This window comes from Schistocerca piceifrons, chromosome 2 (genome assembly GCF_021461385.2).
Source record: "Schistocerca piceifrons isolate TAMUIC-IGC-003096 chromosome 2, iqSchPice1.1, whole genome shotgun sequence".
Lineage (NCBI taxonomy): Eukaryota > Metazoa > Arthropoda > Insecta > Orthoptera > Acrididae > Schistocerca > Schistocerca piceifrons.
In genome coordinates, this window is record NC_060139.1 from 453,113,732 (window position 1) to 453,132,326 (window position 18,595).

At 37.7% G+C, this 18,595-nt stretch overlaps 1 protein-coding gene across 1 annotated transcript in view; it reads right to left on the reverse strand.

The window, feature by feature from the left end:
* LOC124777800 (myosin heavy chain, non-muscle) overlaps positions 1-18,595 on the reverse strand; it is a gene marked incomplete in the record, with an annotated part of 283,815 nt that overhangs the window by 45,632 nt on the left and 219,588 nt on the right. Inside the window, 4 exon segments of the mRNA XM_047253316.1 lie at positions 4,417-4,696; positions 16,345-16,515; positions 17,860-18,012; positions 18,326-18,540. Coding sequence (XP_047109272.1) covers positions 4,417-4,696; positions 16,345-16,515; positions 17,860-18,012; positions 18,326-18,540 — 819 coding nt within the window.

An 18,595-nucleotide genomic window follows, 5' to 3' on the forward strand; every position in this document is an offset into this window, starting at 1 on the left:
TATCCTCCATCCATTCACAGAAAGCAACAATAAATTTAAACACCTATTCCAATAGCAGCAAAACAGCAAAGATTACAGACAGTAAGATAAGAACATATTTAGTTTTATAGTAAATTACTCTATAACAATACTAGTGATATAATATAGTTATGTGATATAAAACTGACATGTTCACCACCTTGGTGACATCCATAATTGTCATCAAATAAGGATTATATGTGTACAAAAATGTATCAGACACCCTGTACAAGAGCTGACAAGGACTGTGAAAGAAATCATCTGATGTTCAATGGAGACAACATGGCATTCATCTCTATGAAATTAGATACTACAAAATCTTTAATCTGTATTTTTGGATGGGGATTTGATGCCTAGTCCTACTAAATTAGAGTTCAACACACTGAACACGGTGCCACCTTACTTTACAGGCCTCCCACAGTGGTAAGACAATGCACAAGAATATTTGTCTCTCTCTGATGTTGTCTTCATGTTGAGGAACCAGATTTATCAGATTCCTATTCTTTCTTTAACTGATGTGTACAATATATGGTATCTCAAAAGAAAGTTTATACTTTATGTGCCAAAATAAAATAGAGGTTGATGTCTATTGATAAAATACTCTTATTACGGAAATATACAGTTTAGGACTTTATTTCTTAAAAATAATATCATTTAAACGCAATCCAGCATGCCTTCGGCACTCATTTAAGTGATTAATAAAATTTTGCACGACAGCTCGGCATATAGACAAAAAGACGGTTGCCACTTCACTACGGATATTTTCTTTGAATTTCTCCAGATAAGTCGGATTATTGACATACGCTTTACATTTGAGATATCCCCGAACAAAAAAATTCATGGGGCTCAAATCTAACTCTGTGGGGGCCAATTTATGTCACCCCTCCTGGAGATCAACTTGTCAGGGATAATGTCATGAACTTGCAGTATAGATGCACTGGATGTGTGTTCTGCGGCTCTGTCTTGCTGATGCAATATTCTTTGGTTATAACCAGGAAAGTTTTGAAATGCAGGCACCAAAAAGTCATAACATCATCACACAACGTTCCGAATTCACTGTAACTGAACAACTGCTCTTGTCCTTGTGGAAGTACGGGCCAATTATTCCTCGAGCCAATATCGCAGCCCATGCAGTAAATTTTGGCAAAAGAAGAGGTTTCTTATGCTTTAGTTCAGGATTCACTGCACTCCAGCACTGGTAACTCTGCTTACCATCATGGCCATTCAGCCAAAAATGAGTCTGATAGAAAAAGAGATGATAAATGAAGGGCACTCAGTCAATATCATTAATGAACTGCAACCTATGTCTGCCATCTTGGGACTTTAATTCTTGCACCAATTGGATTTAGTACGGTGCAGTTTAAGGTCTTTTTGTAGCAGTTGCAGGAAGTGTTGGGGAGTGAGTACCAGGTCATCAGCATTGTGAAGCTTAGTGCAAGGCTGGCTCAGGTAACTGACACCATAGAGGAGTTAAGTAGGAATTTTACGAATGAGGATCAGGTGGTGATACTGGTTGGAGCAGGGAATAGTCTTGATAGAGACAGGGAATATGATGTAGATTTGACCTGGTAAAGACAGCTGCTCAAACTGGTGGCACTAATGTGCATTTCGTGCAACTATTTCAGTGTCATGATCAGCCTCCTCTTTAAAAATGTTATTAAGAAGGCAAAGAGTATGTGGTGTGCAACAGAAGAGCTAATTCACAGGATAAAATTAAAAGTATATGGTCAACTGTGAGGAAGAGTGTGGTCAGCAGCACAGGGTCAACAATATAAAGTCAGTCAGTAGTGAAAATATTTCTGTTACTGATAAATCAGATATATGTACAGTATTTCACAACCATTTTATGAGCATTACTGGTGAATTAAATAAAAAATTTAGTTTCTATAGGAAATCACGTAACTCTCTTGGAAAATGGCTTCAGAGACGGTCTGAAATACTCCTCTGTGATACTGACAAGGGGGAGATTGAGCGAATAATTAAATCACTGAAGACTAAGGACTCTCGTGGATATGATGGAGTGCCTACCAGCCCCATTCTTGTAATTTCTCCTTTGGGAATGGTCAGTTTCCTGAACAATTTAAGTATTCAGTAGTGAAGCTGCTTTATAACAAGGGAGAAAAGGATAATGTAGAAAACTGTAGGCCTATTTCTACACCATCAGCGTTTGCTAAAGTTATTGAAGAGGCTGTATATGTAAGGATAATTTATCATTTTATATCGCGTAATTTTGTATCAAACAATGAAAAATTCAAGATGGCATATAACAATATTATGAGAAGGAAGTTGCTACTCACCACATAGCAGAGCGCAGAGACTCGCCATCTCTGCTATATGGTGAATATGCTGTCAGATGTACAGTTCGGCTATAGAAGTCGTTTAACGATTGAAAATGCTATATTCTCTTTCCTCTGTGAGGTACTGGATGGGTTAAACAAAAGGTTATGAACGCTACGCACATTTTTTGATTTAACTAAGGTGTTTCATTGTGTTGATCTCAAAATATTGCTCCAGAAGTTGGACCATTACAAACTATGGGGAATAGCTCACAATTGGGTCACCTCTTACTTGAACAACAGACAACAGACAACAAAAGATCATTATTCACAGTGTGAGAACAGCTATGATGTGGGTCTGAATGGGGTGCGGTCGAAGAGGGGGGGGGGGGGGGGGGGTGTACCCCAGAAGGGATCAGTGTTTGGGCCACTCATGTTCCTTATTTACATAAATGATATGCCTTCTAGTATCACAGGTAACTCCAAAATATTTCTGTTTGCTGATGACACTAGCTTGGTCATTTCTCGTTAACAACATCAGTTTATTCCCAAGAATAAGCAGCTTTCACTCAGTTAATACTCAGCAGAAATCTAACCTGCATTTGGATCAGACTTCCTTAACTCTTGTGCAGAAATGCGTGCAGTATACTGCCGCATCCATTTTCAATAAGCTACCATGAGAAGATCAGAATTCAACAATCTTAGCAAAAATCCACATGCTTTGAAATCTAAACTGAAGAGTCTCCTCATGGGCCAATCCTTTTATTCTGTTGAGGGGTTCCTTGAAAAATTACACTGATTCTTATGTTATATAATTGACTGCATTTACTGAAACTTATAGCTTGACTTTTTTTCGGGTTCATAAACATTTATTTTTATCTGTTATTGCTTTTATGCTGTAATTTCATGTACTGATACATTCCATGACCTTTGAGATTTGCTCCTCAATTTCGTCCTACAGAAATTTAAGTGTAAATAAATAAATAAATTTGCTGCAGTGACAATCTATGCACATTTGAAGGACATGCATGCTTATAAATGGAGAGGTTAGGACTGTCACAAACAACCAATTTATACTCTCCAAGGATTCGCCCATTCTTTATTACCTGAGTCACCCAGATTTCAGTTTGGGCAGTATTGAGCTGGCCTCCTCAAATGTTTTGATTCATTTCCAGATAAGGGGAACACATGGGGCATCATTCACATTATGCAATCTACAATCACTGCAAAATTCCCCTCATGCTACAGTTTCCAAATCACAGTTTTTTATAATTCTGGCACACACAATGTGCAGTCGCTCCTGAGAAGTGCTCTATATCAACTGAATTCCTGAAAGCCATGCAAGTGATAAACATTTCCTCCCCTCCGCTCTTCTCTGATTTGTTGTGCATGCACAGAGGTCTTCAAATATATAAACTTTCTTTTGACACACAATGTATAAAGAGAAAATATTGTAACTTTTTTGTATTCATTTTTTTACGTTAAGATCTTTAAACAACTGTTGAAATTCTAAAAAAAAAAGTATGCTAGAAAAGAAATTCTTACCCACGGAAAAAAATGGTCTTAACTGAACCTCAGTTTGTGGGCATCAATTAAAATTTCACACAACCATTTGCACTGATCAAAGAAGGATGGTGAAACAAAGGGTGGTGTTCAATTTAGTTATTTCTTGACGGCAATGAAGTGGTAAAGAATCAATAATAAAAATACTTTTTCAACAGCAATTACTCAGTTCAGAAACTAACTTTCAATACATCTACAAGACATGTCAATGCCTAGAGAACACACAACTTAATGAAGAATCTTTAGGCTCTTATATTACTGACGTGACAAAGATAATATAGACACATTTCAAGTTGAAGTATTTTAAATTTCAAACTTTTAAGTATTTTGAGTCATTTTGGTTTATGTTGTCTCAGTTTTAACAACATGGTGTAAATTATGTTCATCATACTCAGTGTATCAAATATGTACAAAAATTTCATCATACTCAGTGTATCAAATATGTTCAAAAATTTCACCAGAGGTTTCTGTCTTCAGCACATTTCTATTAAAACAAACTGGAGTAAGTTTTTTATTAGCACCATCTAACCAAAACTTGTATGAAATAAATTATACGCACCATCTTTCCATATTTGCACAACAAAGGAGTCCTGGGAAGCTTGGAGCAAAGATACTACATTTTCATTAAGTGGATCCATGTTCTTCATCAGCCACTTGTGTGCCGAATAGTCTACACGACCTGCATAATGTATCACAGCAAAATCAGCTGAACCACGGAAGTCTGTCTTCATGAATTTTGGATGTACACTGTGAGCACTAATAAGTTTCTCTACAAATGATTTATCCGTAGCTTTGGGAAACCAACATTCTTCATCTAGAAGTGCCATTATACCCATCGGCTGTCAACAAAACAAACAAATTGTTTACACCTTGGAAGTAGGACATATGAATAGCTAAAGTTGTTCTGCTTAATGATTAAAAGAAATGTAATGTTAAGATAACTGTCCATGGTCATACACAAATGACATTGTAATGATCAGGCATGCCAGCATAAATGCACATTATGATCTCAGTTACTAACATTATTGGGGACGCTTTGTGATGAATATACATGCTATCTTTTTGAAAGTGAAAGATGAGACAATCCCCTAGTGGCATGTGTCTACAGATAAGTGAAAGCTTATTACAAGTGAGATTCACTCATTTTTTGCTGAGCTGTGCACAAGGCTGTAATGCACTGAAGCTACAGGAAGGTAATAAGCCACGTCAGAACAAGGTGGCAGCTTTCTCAATAAGCGACATTTAAATGGAAACTATTTCATAAAATTTCATCACAACACATTTTTTTTTTTGCAAAATGAAATAGGTAATAGACTTTGTTAATAACAAATGTTTGTTTATTTATTATTTGTCCATGAACGTTCTTGTCAGTTCTCAGCTCTGACAAGGGAACCTCCCCATCGCACCCCCCTCAGATTTAGTTATAAGTTGGCACAGTGGATAGGCCTTGAAAAAACTGAACACACATCAATCGAGAAAACAGGAAGAAGTTCTGTGGAACTATGAAAAAAATAAGCAAAATATACAAACTGAGTAGTCCATGTGCAAGATAGGCAACATCAAGGAAACTGTGAGCTCAGGAGTGCCGTGGTCCCGTGGTTAGCGTGAGCATCTGCGGAACGAGAGGTCCTAGGTTCAAGTCTTCCCTCGAGTGAAAATTTTTACTTTCTTTATTTTCGCAAAGTTATGATCTGTCCGTTCATTCACTGACGTCTCTGTTCAGTGTAATAAGTTTAATGTTTGTGTTTTGCGACCGCACCGCAAAACCGTGCGATTAATAGACGAAAGGATGTGCCTCTCCAATAGGAACCGAAAACATTTGATCGCAAGGTCATAGGTCAACCGATTCCTCCACAGGAAAACATGTCTGATATATTCTATACGACACTGGTGACGGCATGTGCGTCTCATGACAGGAATATGTTATCGACCCACCTAACTTGTACACTTGGCGAATGGGTAAAAAGATTCTTTTACCTTGCCTGATTTAGGTTTTCTTGTGGATGTGATAATCACTCCCAAAAAGTGATGAAAACATAAGAGTTTGTCACATAAACTGCAACAAATGAATGCAACAGTTTCACAGTCGCACAGTTTTCCCTGTGCTCTGGCAAAACATATGTTTTTAACGTTTTCAAATTTTTCCGTGTGTAGACCGTCAAATCCTGCATATGTCGAAGCAAATCTGAACATGTCCTGGAATTTTGGAGAGCAAAGTTGCTTATGTGTGAGTGCCTGAGCTTTGATAATCGCCTGAAAGTAAAAAGTTAAAGTTTTCGCTCGAGGGACGACTTGAACCACGGACCTCTCGTTCCGCAGCTGCCCACGCTAACCACGGGACCACGGCGCTCCTGAGCTCAGAGATTCCTTGATGTTGCCTATCTTGCTCATGGACTACTCAGTTTGTATATTTTGCTTATTTTTTTCATAGTTCGACACAATTTCTTCCTGTTTTTTCGATTGATCTGTGTTCAGTTTTTCAAGGCCTATCCACTGCGCCAACTTATAACTAAATCTGAGGGGGGGTGCGATGGGGAGGTTCCCTTGTGAGTATTACTTTTCTCTGCAAGGAAAATATGCTCAGTATAATATGTATTTATAATAAATGCATTTATCAGTAATATTTTATCACTTTGCATTACAAGGATATTTAATTTCAATTAATACAAAGTATATTGATAATAACTAAATATGTTAATAGTAGTCACTCACACACATTATATGTGTGTGTGGAGGAGGGAGTAAGAGTGGCCTGAGATAATCTTGAAGAGTGGGATTTTGTTGTCTCGTACTGCAAGGCTCTTTACTGTATTGCATGTCTGTAAACTGAACTGTATTGCATTTATTGTATTGTCTGTTGCTGATGAAAGACTGTTTTACATAAAGGGAACATACCATCATGATTTACACTTCACAAAAAATTTGTTAAACTGTTTAGATTATTCCTTAGTGTGCTGGAGAACAACTCTTCTATTTGATAAGGAATGACATATCAGAGTACATCCATTCCATTCAGGATTTTCTACTGATAAACATGTTTTTCACTTCTCCACAACCCTAATGTGAGGCATAGCTCCCACAACACAACATCAAGGAAGTGACAAAATTAAATGTACACAGTCAACTATTTGTATGTCCCAGTAGTGTTGGTATCACATGCATCAATGCAGATATGGCTAAGGGGAAGTGCAGATGGTTTCTTACATCGGTCTCTGACCAAACCAAACTCATAAATGCAACAGCTCAGTTTTAAAATATTTGACATATTAGCACAAAATTGGTTCAATTTTTTAACTGTAGATCAATAATTTAAAGTAGTAAGTTTTCATACAGAAACTGATGGAATCTGAGGAAAAAAACAACAATAGAGTACCGTGAAATGGTATGGTACTGGGTTATCCCACCTTTAAAACGTATGTGAGCCGTTGAATAAATAAACGACAATTTAAACCACATTAGAGTGGTGCAGTCTCTCACTTCACCACATATGAGATGATGGGCAATCTTTACATTATAGAAATGAATATGCAAGAACACTGCCAATCAATATGACAATGGCTAAAATTCTACAAAGTAATATGGGAGAATACAATGAAGTGGCAACCTTTCCCACTCATTGAACCTTAAAAAGGACAGAATTTGTAGTGGCTATGAATAACCTGTAACACTAGTTCCTGTGTTTAAGTAATATCAAATTTCTGGTTAAATTAAAAAAAAAAAATAAAAAAAAAAAAAAACAACAGAATCCAAACATCCGTCAGTATGGAACTAGGTCTATTTTTAGCACTTTTGAGCACAGAAATTGTGCCAATGGAAATTGCAGGCAGAGTCAGAGTCCAGTACAGCAGCAATGATGTGGATGAAATGCAATATTTTGCTTAGGAACAACTTCAAGAATTACAGGGAACTGATCTTGTCAGTATTCCACATCTGTCACAAGAATTTGTTGGTTATGAAGCCCTCCACTGTATTATATCTTACACAAAAAACATTTTCATGAAGTTCAGCTAATTTCCCACAGAAGGTGAGAAGTTTGGCTATGAATCAGTGACAGTCACTTCTAGAGGAGAATTAATGCCTTGTAGTCAAAAAATTAAATTTACTGCCTCTACTTGGCTTAATACGTGAGAATTATTTACGGAGTATCACTGATAATAAACTCACAGTATGTTGCCGTGAGTCAGGTCTGTAAATATTCCAATTTTTCTGTAATAGCCAATGAGAGTATATGAGCAAGGTCAAATACATGCACCACATCTCTTTCAGTCAAGTCACGTTACATTACTCAAGCACCATGCCTTATCAATAACTGGGTGCTCATGATTGTGTCATAATTCTTGTGGAGGACAGGAAACTGACAGCATCTCCATCTGAGGTATAGTATGGGATTCCTAAGTGCACTGGACAACAATGGAAAAATGTTATCAAAATACTGGAGAAGTCAGTAGGGATGTGGGAACTGGACTTGGGCGTGTAACAACACTGTCCAGGACAATGAAATTTTCTAAAGTCAAATCAAAATCCTTTTTTAAATATGGTACATTTGAAACATACTACTGCATTTTCGGATCACTGAATTAAGGTTCATCATTGGCTTTGGGAGGTCAGACTACTTAGCAAATGTGAAGCCATTAAGGAGCAATTCCGTGAAGTCACAAGTCTACTTATCAGCATTTGCCAAGGGCATTGTCAACTGTGGCTGGAGGAGCATGATCTTTTCCAATGAATCGGTATTGTCCCCAGCAAGTAATCGTCCAGTGTAAGTACACACACTGTTAGTGGACTGTTTTGACCTCAAATACATCTAAAGTCATGTTGCAGTGACTGGTGTGTGTGTGTGTGTGTGTGTGTGTGTGTGTGTGTGTGTGTGTTTTATCCAGCAGAAGGAACACATTTCCAGCACAATTAGTCTCATACACACATCAGTCACGGTGTGGAAGCAGTTTGCGGAAGAAAATGAGGTTTCTCAGTTGGCGACCTCCTGCACCAGACCTAAACATTATTGAAATTATATGGGCAGAGATGAAACAGACCATGTGAGAAAACTGGCCTGACCCTGCACCATGAACCCATAATGATCTTTCGAACCCATGGCTGCATGGAAAGAGGTGACAGAAACAGAGATTTATCAAGCACTTCATAGACTCACTCCCTCACAGATTGCTGCATGTCACCGAAAGCTTTTGGATGGAGTATTAACTGGTGAGAAAGCCAAATGTTGTGTCCTTATCATGCCCAAAAATATTTAATATGAAATATAAAATGCTCATTTTATTAATTTCATGATTTATACTGATTAAACAAATTTGTACAGTAGAAGAAAATATACTAAGCCAGATACAAACCAAACATTATCACCATTTCCTTCTACAACTCCAACTAAATATGCCATTAAGCTACAAATGCATTATGCTGCAGCTGCTGATGCTTAGGTACTTCTTACCTCTCTTGGTTCCACATCACAAAATGAAGTGCCTTTACTAGATCTGCAATGATATGAATGACACAGTGCAGTTTTTTTTGCACATTTATAGAAGGTCTGCTCTTATGTCATGAGTAAAAAAAGGTATTAATCCTTCTATTACACTCACAATTAAAAGTATTCTTTACTTTTATGAGTAAATCTGTACACCCCATAATGTGACTAGTTCCCATGTAACATGACAGGTAATTCAAATTTGAGCCATGGTCATTTTTTGTGCTGTCAAATAGGAATTTACACACAGGCAAGAATGTGATAGTGCTTTACAATCATAGAGTAGGAGCAGAAAATATGGACTGAAATATTAAAAACTATGCCTGAAGCCAACAACTGATTATCAAATTTTTACTGCTAATGCATTACAAATGGATCACTTACAAATTCTCCACAATTTCTTTATTGTTACAAATAATATGTCAACTGCATTCTTATAGTTCCATACTGACCCTGTGATGTCCATTTTCTATTCATTTGCTTCTATGGGAATGTGTTCAAGAGAAACATGGTGTTCTCAGCACATCCAGCAAATGTACAATCCCAATATTCCTGCATTCCCACTAAGACGTCATTACCTAGGTTTTGTCCTAATTTTGCATTTAAATACACTCTTATCTTCTGATAAAATTTATTATCATCACTTAAAAATTTACGTGAAGGGTATCAACATCTTCATTAGAATATGAGCACACTAGTATGCAAATATGGATGACTATTATGGATTTTTTGGTTTATATTTAAAATTAGTCTTTCTATTCTATTCTACTCCCTTCAATATCTGTATCATTGTTTTCAGCTTTATTTTAGTTAAAGCCTACAACTGAATTTTGCCGGCCGCGGTGGCCGTGCGGTTCTAGGCGTTGCAGTCCGGAACCACGGGACTGCTACGGTCGCAGGTTCGAATCCTGCCTCGGGCATGGATGTGTGTGATGTCCTTAGGTTAGTTAGGTTTCAGTAGTTCTAAGTTCTAGGGGGCTGATGACCTAAGATGTTAAGTCCCATAGTGCTCAGAGCCATCTGAACCATTTGAACAACTGAATTCTGTAACTCTGAAGTGAAGTACATTACCCAATTTTAATTCTATTTGGTCTTTATTTTTCACTGCACATCCGATAGATCTAGCGATTTCTGATGATAGGGTTTCTGATGGCCTCACTATTTTTTAACCTGTCAATTTTCACATAGCAAGGTGTGGATGCAGAATCAACTGGGTGCACCAAATGCCATTATTTACATTCCCTCATTCTGCCTGGGGCAAAATATCCACATGGCAAGAACTCTTTAAGCGGCACTCTGATCTCTACGAAAACTGTATCTCTGATACAACAGCTTGTCTGCTAGTGTCCAAAGCATTATGTTCACAGCACTCTAGCCTGGGTCACAGAGCTGCTATTAGTATGACACAGGAATTTCATTTGCCTTTCTAAAGTGTTTCACAGTAATGTCTGCAACGAAATTCTGTAACTGACCAATGATCGTCCATGTTATAATACAGCTTCCACTTCTGCCTACATTATATTATAATATCAATATTTATTGCAACTGGTTGCTTATTCATGCATCATTTCTGCTTGCAATTTTTGAAATGGGAAAGAACTAACACAAAATTAATGAAGGTTTATTTTAAATTTTAACAAATATGTCCTTCGAAATGTGCTTTCATTAGCCTCATTGTAAAATGATAACCCAAGAGGGTGTAAATAAGAATGTCTGCTGTATACTACTGAACTGCTATAGGAGAGGACAAGAGATCTGATGTGGAGATACAAGACGTGAAGATAGAGCATAATTTCATTATCAGCCCTAGAAGACATGATAAATTCTGAAATACAAAGAGTAATAAATAGCACCACTTGACCTATGGACATTTCCAATAAATTCTGGTTATTGGTAAGAGAAGGCAACCTATTTTCACCCTTCTTGTTCGCTATCGCATCTGTTCCAGAGAGAACCGTTTATGACATTTATCACCACTCACATGTATTTCATTTCTGTCCTTGCAGCTGACTACTTACGTCATAAATACATCATTGATTTATGTTAGTGAAACATGATGGTTATTGTTAAGAAATATGCTAAAAATTATGCTGATCAGATTAATTTATAGTAGGAAACTGTATAAGTACATGATGAAAGGCCCCAGGATTCCATAAAATTAAGATTTATTAAAAAACAAAAATTGGAACACCAAGTAACCAGAGAGTTGGCAAAGACATTAATTACGATTGCAAGACAAGGCGCAGACAAATGAACGAAAAAACAATCAACTATTGTAATTTTTTTTCCCCCTTCACTCTTACAGACTCACGTATGTAGAAGTACGATGAGGATGTGCGATTTTAGAGATGAAGTATTGCAATCTTGATGTATACTATGTGTGAGTAAATAATGTAATGATAAAAAACCGTATCAAGCATTTTATTTACTGAAGGAAGTGAAGAGGAAAATTATAGGAAGAGGATTTTCGTGATTACGACAAGCGCCGGAGTTCCCAGAGGCCTCCGCCACCTGCAGCTTCAGCAAAAATGCAAGCGAAGTCCAATGCCCAAAAGAATTCCAATAAGAACCAAACATTTTAACAATGCAATCATATTCACTTATAATGTATTCAAAAATCTTTTTTTTAAATATTATTACAAAACATACCTACCTAAGCACAAAATTTGTGTGATAAAATGGCTACGAACATTTTTAGATACCGAATGACTTATGTAAGTATATGTTGTTGTTGTTGTTGTTGTTGTTGTTGTTGTCTTCAGTCCTGAGACTGGTTTGATGCAGCTCTCCATGCTACTCTATCCTGTGCAAGCTTCTTCATCTCTCAGTACCTACTGCAACCTACATCCTTCTGAATCTGCTTAGCGTATTCATCTCTTGGTCTCCCCCTACGATTTTTACCCTACACGCTGCCCTCCAATACTAAATTGGTGATCCCTTGATGCCTCAGAACATGTCCTACCAACCAATCCCTTCTTCTGGTCAAATTGTGCCACAAACTTCTCTTCTCACCAATCCTATTCAATACTTCCTCATTAGTTATGTGATCTACCCATCTAATCTTCAGCATTCTTCTGTAGCACCACATTTCGAAAGCTTCTATTCTTTTCTTGTCCAAACTATTTACCGTCCATGTTTCACTTCCATACATGGTTACACTCCATACAAATTCTTTCAGAAATGACTTCCTGACACTTAAATTAATACTCGATGTTAACAAATTTCTCTTCTTCAGAAATGCTTTCCTTGCCATTGCCAATCTACATTTTATATCCTCTATACTTAAACCATCATCAGTTATTTTGCTCCCCAAATAGCAAAACTGCTTTACTACTTTAAGTGTCTCATTTCCTAATCTAATTCCCTCAGCATCACCCGACTTAATTAGACTACATTCCATTATCGTCGTTTTGCTTTTGTTGATGCCCATCTTACATCCTCCTTTCAAGACACTGTCCATTCCATTCAACTGCTCTTCTAAGTCCTTTGCTGTCTGTGACAGAATTACAACGTCATCAGCGAACCTCAAAGTTTTTATTTCTTCTCCATGGATTTTAATACCTACTCCGAATTTTTCTTTTGTTTCCTTTACTGCTTGCTCAATATACAGATTGAATAACATCGGGGAGAAGCTACAACCCTGTCCTACTCCCTTCCCAACCACTGCTTCCCTTTCATGTCCCTCGACTCCTATAACTGCCATCTGGTTTCTGTACAAATTGTAAATAGCCTTTCACTCCCTGTATTTTACCCCTACCACCTTTAGAATTTGAAAGAGAGTATTCCAGTCAACATTGTCAAAAGCTTTCTCTATGTCTACAAATGCTAGAAATGTAGGTTTGCCTTTCCTTAATCTTTCTTCTAAGATAAGTCATAAGGTCAGTATTGCCTCACGTGTTACAGTATTTCTACGGAATCCAAACTGATCTTCCCCGAGGTCGGCTTCTACTAGTTTTTCCATTCGTCTGTAAAGAATTCGTGTTAGTATTTTGCAGCTGTGGCTTATTAAACTGATAGTTCGGTAATTTTCTTATCTGTCAACACCTGCTTTCTTTGGGATTGGAATTATTATATTCTTCTTGAAATCTGAGGGTATTTCGCCTGTTTCATACATCTTGCTCACCAGATGGTAGAGTTTTGTCAGGACTGGCTCTCCCAAGGCTGTCAGTAGTTCTAATGGAATGTTGTCTACTCCGTGGGGCCTTGTTTCGACTCAGGTCTTTCAGTGCTCTGTCAAACTGTTCACGCAGTATAGTATCTCCCATTTCATCTTCATCTACATCCTCTTCCATTTCCATAATATTGTCCTCAAGTACATCGCCCTTGTATAGACCCTCTATATACTCCTTCCACCTTTCTGCTTTCCCTTCTTTGCTTAGAACTGGGTTTCCATCTGAGCTCTTGATATTCATGCAAATGGTTCTCTTTTCTCCAAAGGTCTCTTTAATTTTCCTGTAGGCAGTATCTATCTTACCCCTAGTGAGACAAGCCTCTACATCCTTACATTTGTCCTCTAGCCATCCCTGCTTAGCCATTTTGCACTTCCTGTCGATCTTATTTTTGAGACGTTTGTATTCCTTTTTGCCTGCTTCATTTACTGCATTTTTATATTTTTTCCTTTCATCAATTAAATTCAATATTTCTTCTGTTACCCAAGGATTTCTACTAGCCCTCGTCTTTTTACCTACTTGATCCTCTGCTGCCTTCACTACTTCATCCCTCAAAGCTACCCATTCTTCTTCTACTGTATTTCTTCCCCCATTCCTGTCAATTGTTCCCTTATGCTCTCCCTGAAACTCTGTACAACCTCTGGTTCTTTCAGTTTATCCAGGTCCCATCTCCTTAAATTCCCCCCTTTTTGCAGTTTCTTCAGTTTTAATCTACAGGTCATAACCAATAGATTGTGGTCAGAGTCCACATCTGCCCCTGGAAATGTCTTACAATTTAAAACCTGGTTCCTAAATCTCTGTCTTACCATTATATAATCTATCTGATACCTTTTAGTATCTCCAGGGTTCTTCCATGTATACAACCTTCTTTCACGATTCTTAAACCAAGTGTTAGCTGTGATTGAGTTGTGCTCTGTGCAAAATTCTACCAGGCGGCTTCCTCTTTCATTTCTTAGCCCCTATCCATATTCACCTACTACTTTTCCTTCTCTCCCTTTTACTACACTCAAATTCCAGTCACCCATGACTTAAATTTTCGTCTCCCTTCAATATCTGAATAATTTATTTTATTTCATCATACATTTTTTCAATTTCTTCGTCATCTGCAGAGCTAGTTGGCATATAAACTTGTACTACTGTAGTAGGTGTGGGCTTCGTATCTATCTTGGCCACAATAATGCGTTCACTATGCTGTTTGTAGTAGCTTACCCGCATTCCTATTTTCCTATTCATTATTAAACCTACTCCTGCATTACCCCTATTTGACTGTGTTTATAACCCTGTAGTCACCTGACCAGAAGTCTTGTTCCTCCTGCCACCGAACTTCACTAATTCCCACTATATCTCACTTCAACCTATCCATTTCCCTTTTTAAATTTTCTAACCTACCTGCCCGATTAAGGGATCTGACATTCCACGCTCCGATCCGTAGAATGCCAGTTTTCTTTCTCCTGATAACGACATCCTCGTGAGTAGACCCCGCCCGGAGATCCGAATGGGGGACTATTTTACCTCCGGAATATTTTACCCAAGAGGACGCCATCATAATTTAATCATAGAGTAAAGCTGCATGCCCTCGGGAAAAATTACGGCTGTAGTTCCCCCTTGCTTTCAGCTGTTTGCAGTACCAGCACAGCAAGGCCGTTTTGGTTATTGTTACAAGGCCAGATCAGTCAATCATCCAGACTGTTGCCCTTGCACCTACTGAAAAGGCTGCTGCCCCTCTTCAGGAACCACATGTTTGTCTGGCCTGTCAACAGATATCCCTCCGTTGTGGTTGTACCTATGGTACGGCTATCTGTATCACTGAGGCACGCAAGCCTCCCCACCAACGGCAAGATCCATGGTTCATGGGGGGAGGGGGGGGGGGGAGGGGGATGTAGGTATATATGTATCAGAATTATTGTGAACCCCAAGTTTAGATTGCTGGACAAATGTCTTTATCACCCCTTCTTGCTCCCTGTCTTCTTCCACTATCAGTGGACATGATCAAGTACCACATGTTTGCCTGTATCTTCATATTTTGCTCCTTCTCCAGTCTTTGCTTTCTACCATCATTCTCAATTTCCAATGAGAAATAGTTGTTCTACCATTTCAAGTTTTTGCATTGAATAATACACTCTTTACTCTTCTTTTAATTACTTGATTTACTTTTATTTTTCAAATATAGGCTATTTATGACTTTTTTAAATAATATTCTTCTAACATGAATTTTAATACAGAAATATATCTAAAAACACAGATGCTGTGACTTACCGAACGAAAGTGCTGGCAGGTCGATAGACACACAAACAAACACAAACATACACATGATATTCAAGCTTTCGCCACAAACTGTTGCCTCATCAGGAAAGAGGGAAGGAGAGGGAAAGACGAAAGGATGTGGGTTTTAAGGGAGAGGGTAAGGAGTCATTCCAATCCCGGGAGCAGAAAGACTTACCTTAGGAGGAAAGAAGGGGTATACACTCGCGCACACACACACACACACACACGCACACACACACACACACACACACACACACACACACACACACACACACACACACACACACCATTATATTAATACAGAAATAAAAAGATAAAGTGTCTGCAGGGCTAATAAGAAAAACTAAAGTTATTTTGCACTTAAAAGATAGGCAATGCTACATTTAAAATCCACTTACACAAAACTCTTTACACGGTTTACTTCAGGCATTAATTTTCAGTTGATGATTGTTACTGAAAAATGAGTTCTTCCTATGACATAAAGGTGCTGTTTGCATTCTAATGAGTTTACTCAAAAGAAAATAACATAATTTCCATATTACACGTCACCAATAAAAGAAATGCCAGGAGTGCTTACCTTGTCAATAAGGTCAATAGTAGGCTGTAAATCTAGTCCAAAATCAATGAATTTCCACTCGATTCCTTCACGCTGATATTCCTCTTGCTCCAGAATAAACATAGTATGATTGAATAGCTGCTGAAGTTTCTCATTGGTGTAATTTATACACAACTGCTCGAAAGAGTTGAGCTGAAAACAGAAAAACACTGTTACTTTCAAATAAATTAATCTTTCCAAAGACTCCAATCTTAAAATTAAATCTTTCCAAAGCATTGATACTAGAATAATGCACTGGAGTTTTAATTTTATGACATTATATTGAGATGTCTAATAAAAGATCCCCGTCCTTCCTCTTCCTTGACCTTTGAGTGTTCATAAGTTTATTACTGTTATAAAAGTATCGTATACACCCAAAAATAAAGTGACCCTGACCCTAATAAAGCAACCCTGAATATACAGCAACCCCCTTCCCCCTTTTTTAGGCTCCTTGAGAAAATTTTGTTTTTAACATATTATGACTAGTCACAATTACAACCAGTCACAATTACAAACTGTTTCATTTATATGAAGTATCCACTTTAACAGCCAACATTATACCTATTCTAAACCTATGCTATTTTTTGTTTGGCTACATTAATTTTAACCTTTTTTTTTTTTTTTTTTGTAACAGTGGGACCCAAGAATGCAGATATTTTTTTCCGAGTACATAGTAAATTTCGCATCTGTATTGAGGTAAGCATGTGACAGCATTACACTCCTTGCTTCCGAAGATGTATTCCACTCACTGCTCTCCCTCTCTCTCAGTGTAAAATCAGCAGCTGGCACACCCACTTTCATTCCCATCATGTCCCACAGTGAGTACTGACAACATTGCTGCATGGAACCTGTCAGTATGCCATTGACCCTCCTCTAGACTTTTACTGCCTCCTGCAGATATGTGGTCTACTGTTGAGTTTTTGTAGAATTTTAGAGTCAATTCAATTCAGACTACAAATGGATCCAGGCAAACTGTTGTTTAAACATGGTAGATGCTCATAAAATCCAAGGTGTGCAGTACACACTCCCATGGCTGGGAGCATTACAAAAATTTGCTGTCCAATCATCTGTCACCTCCTCACATTTGTCCTAATTCTCCGCCAAACTGGTGTCACTGTTTCCCCTCTAGTCCTGAATTCTTCAAAATAAATCTGCACATGACACAAATTGCCAAAGCTTCATTTGTAAACATAAGATGACCCCTATATTAATCTATTACACAATATATAGATGTTGACCTTAGCAGCAATCTTTTAAGCTGTGAATGTAAGAAAACACTGTTTTTTCAAATGACAGCTATGGGAAAAACCTTGTCTCATTATCGGTAAATACTGTATCTGCTACTTTTCATGTAGATTGATTTGTAGGTGTCCAAATTCCTATTTTAAGTCTACTGTAAAGAGAGCAAATCTATTTCATAATAACAACAAAATGACAGTTGATGTATCATTTAAACATAAATCCTGGATATATAATACACTCTTCAAGTGACTTTACCTCAAATATCTCAAAACCTGCCATATCAAGAATACCAATAAACGATGCTCCCTGTCTCTTTGTTCTGTCCAGTGATCGGTTTATTCTGTTAACCAGCCACCTGAACATCCTCTCGTAGCATGCCTTGGCAATTGCCTCAACAGCAAACTCCACCTATCAAGAAGAAATTTTTTCATGAAACATTAGAGCCATTAATCGCGCGCGCGCACACACACACACACACACACACACACACACACACACACACACACACACACACACACACAGAAAACAAACCTAAAACCCTTCCAGAAAAGTTTCTAACTTCTATTTTTTCCTTTTAAAAACTCATAAGTATAATAACCACTCATTACAAAAATGGAGCTTTGTGCCTTTCACATTGAATTGGAAACTTTTCAGGCAAGGGCATGAGAAGGTGTTGGTAACTATCAAAGCCAATACACTATTCGTAATTAAATATTGTTACCTGTTCCTTGGTCTGTGCCTTTGTCACAAAGTCCCTGCCAACTTTTATGCGAGGCTTCAAGAAGGCCTTTGTCATATCTGTAACACTGAGACCCAACAAATGAGCCACTTTCTGTGCCACTGTATTATCTGGAAGAGTTGCCTGATCGGAGTTCCTTTCCTGCTTGAATCTCATATTGCCAAACATAAGAGTAGCCGAAACAATGCGGAAAATAGCTGAAAACCAAGAATTTACATTTATTTTAAGGGCTTCAAACAGAACTAACATTCA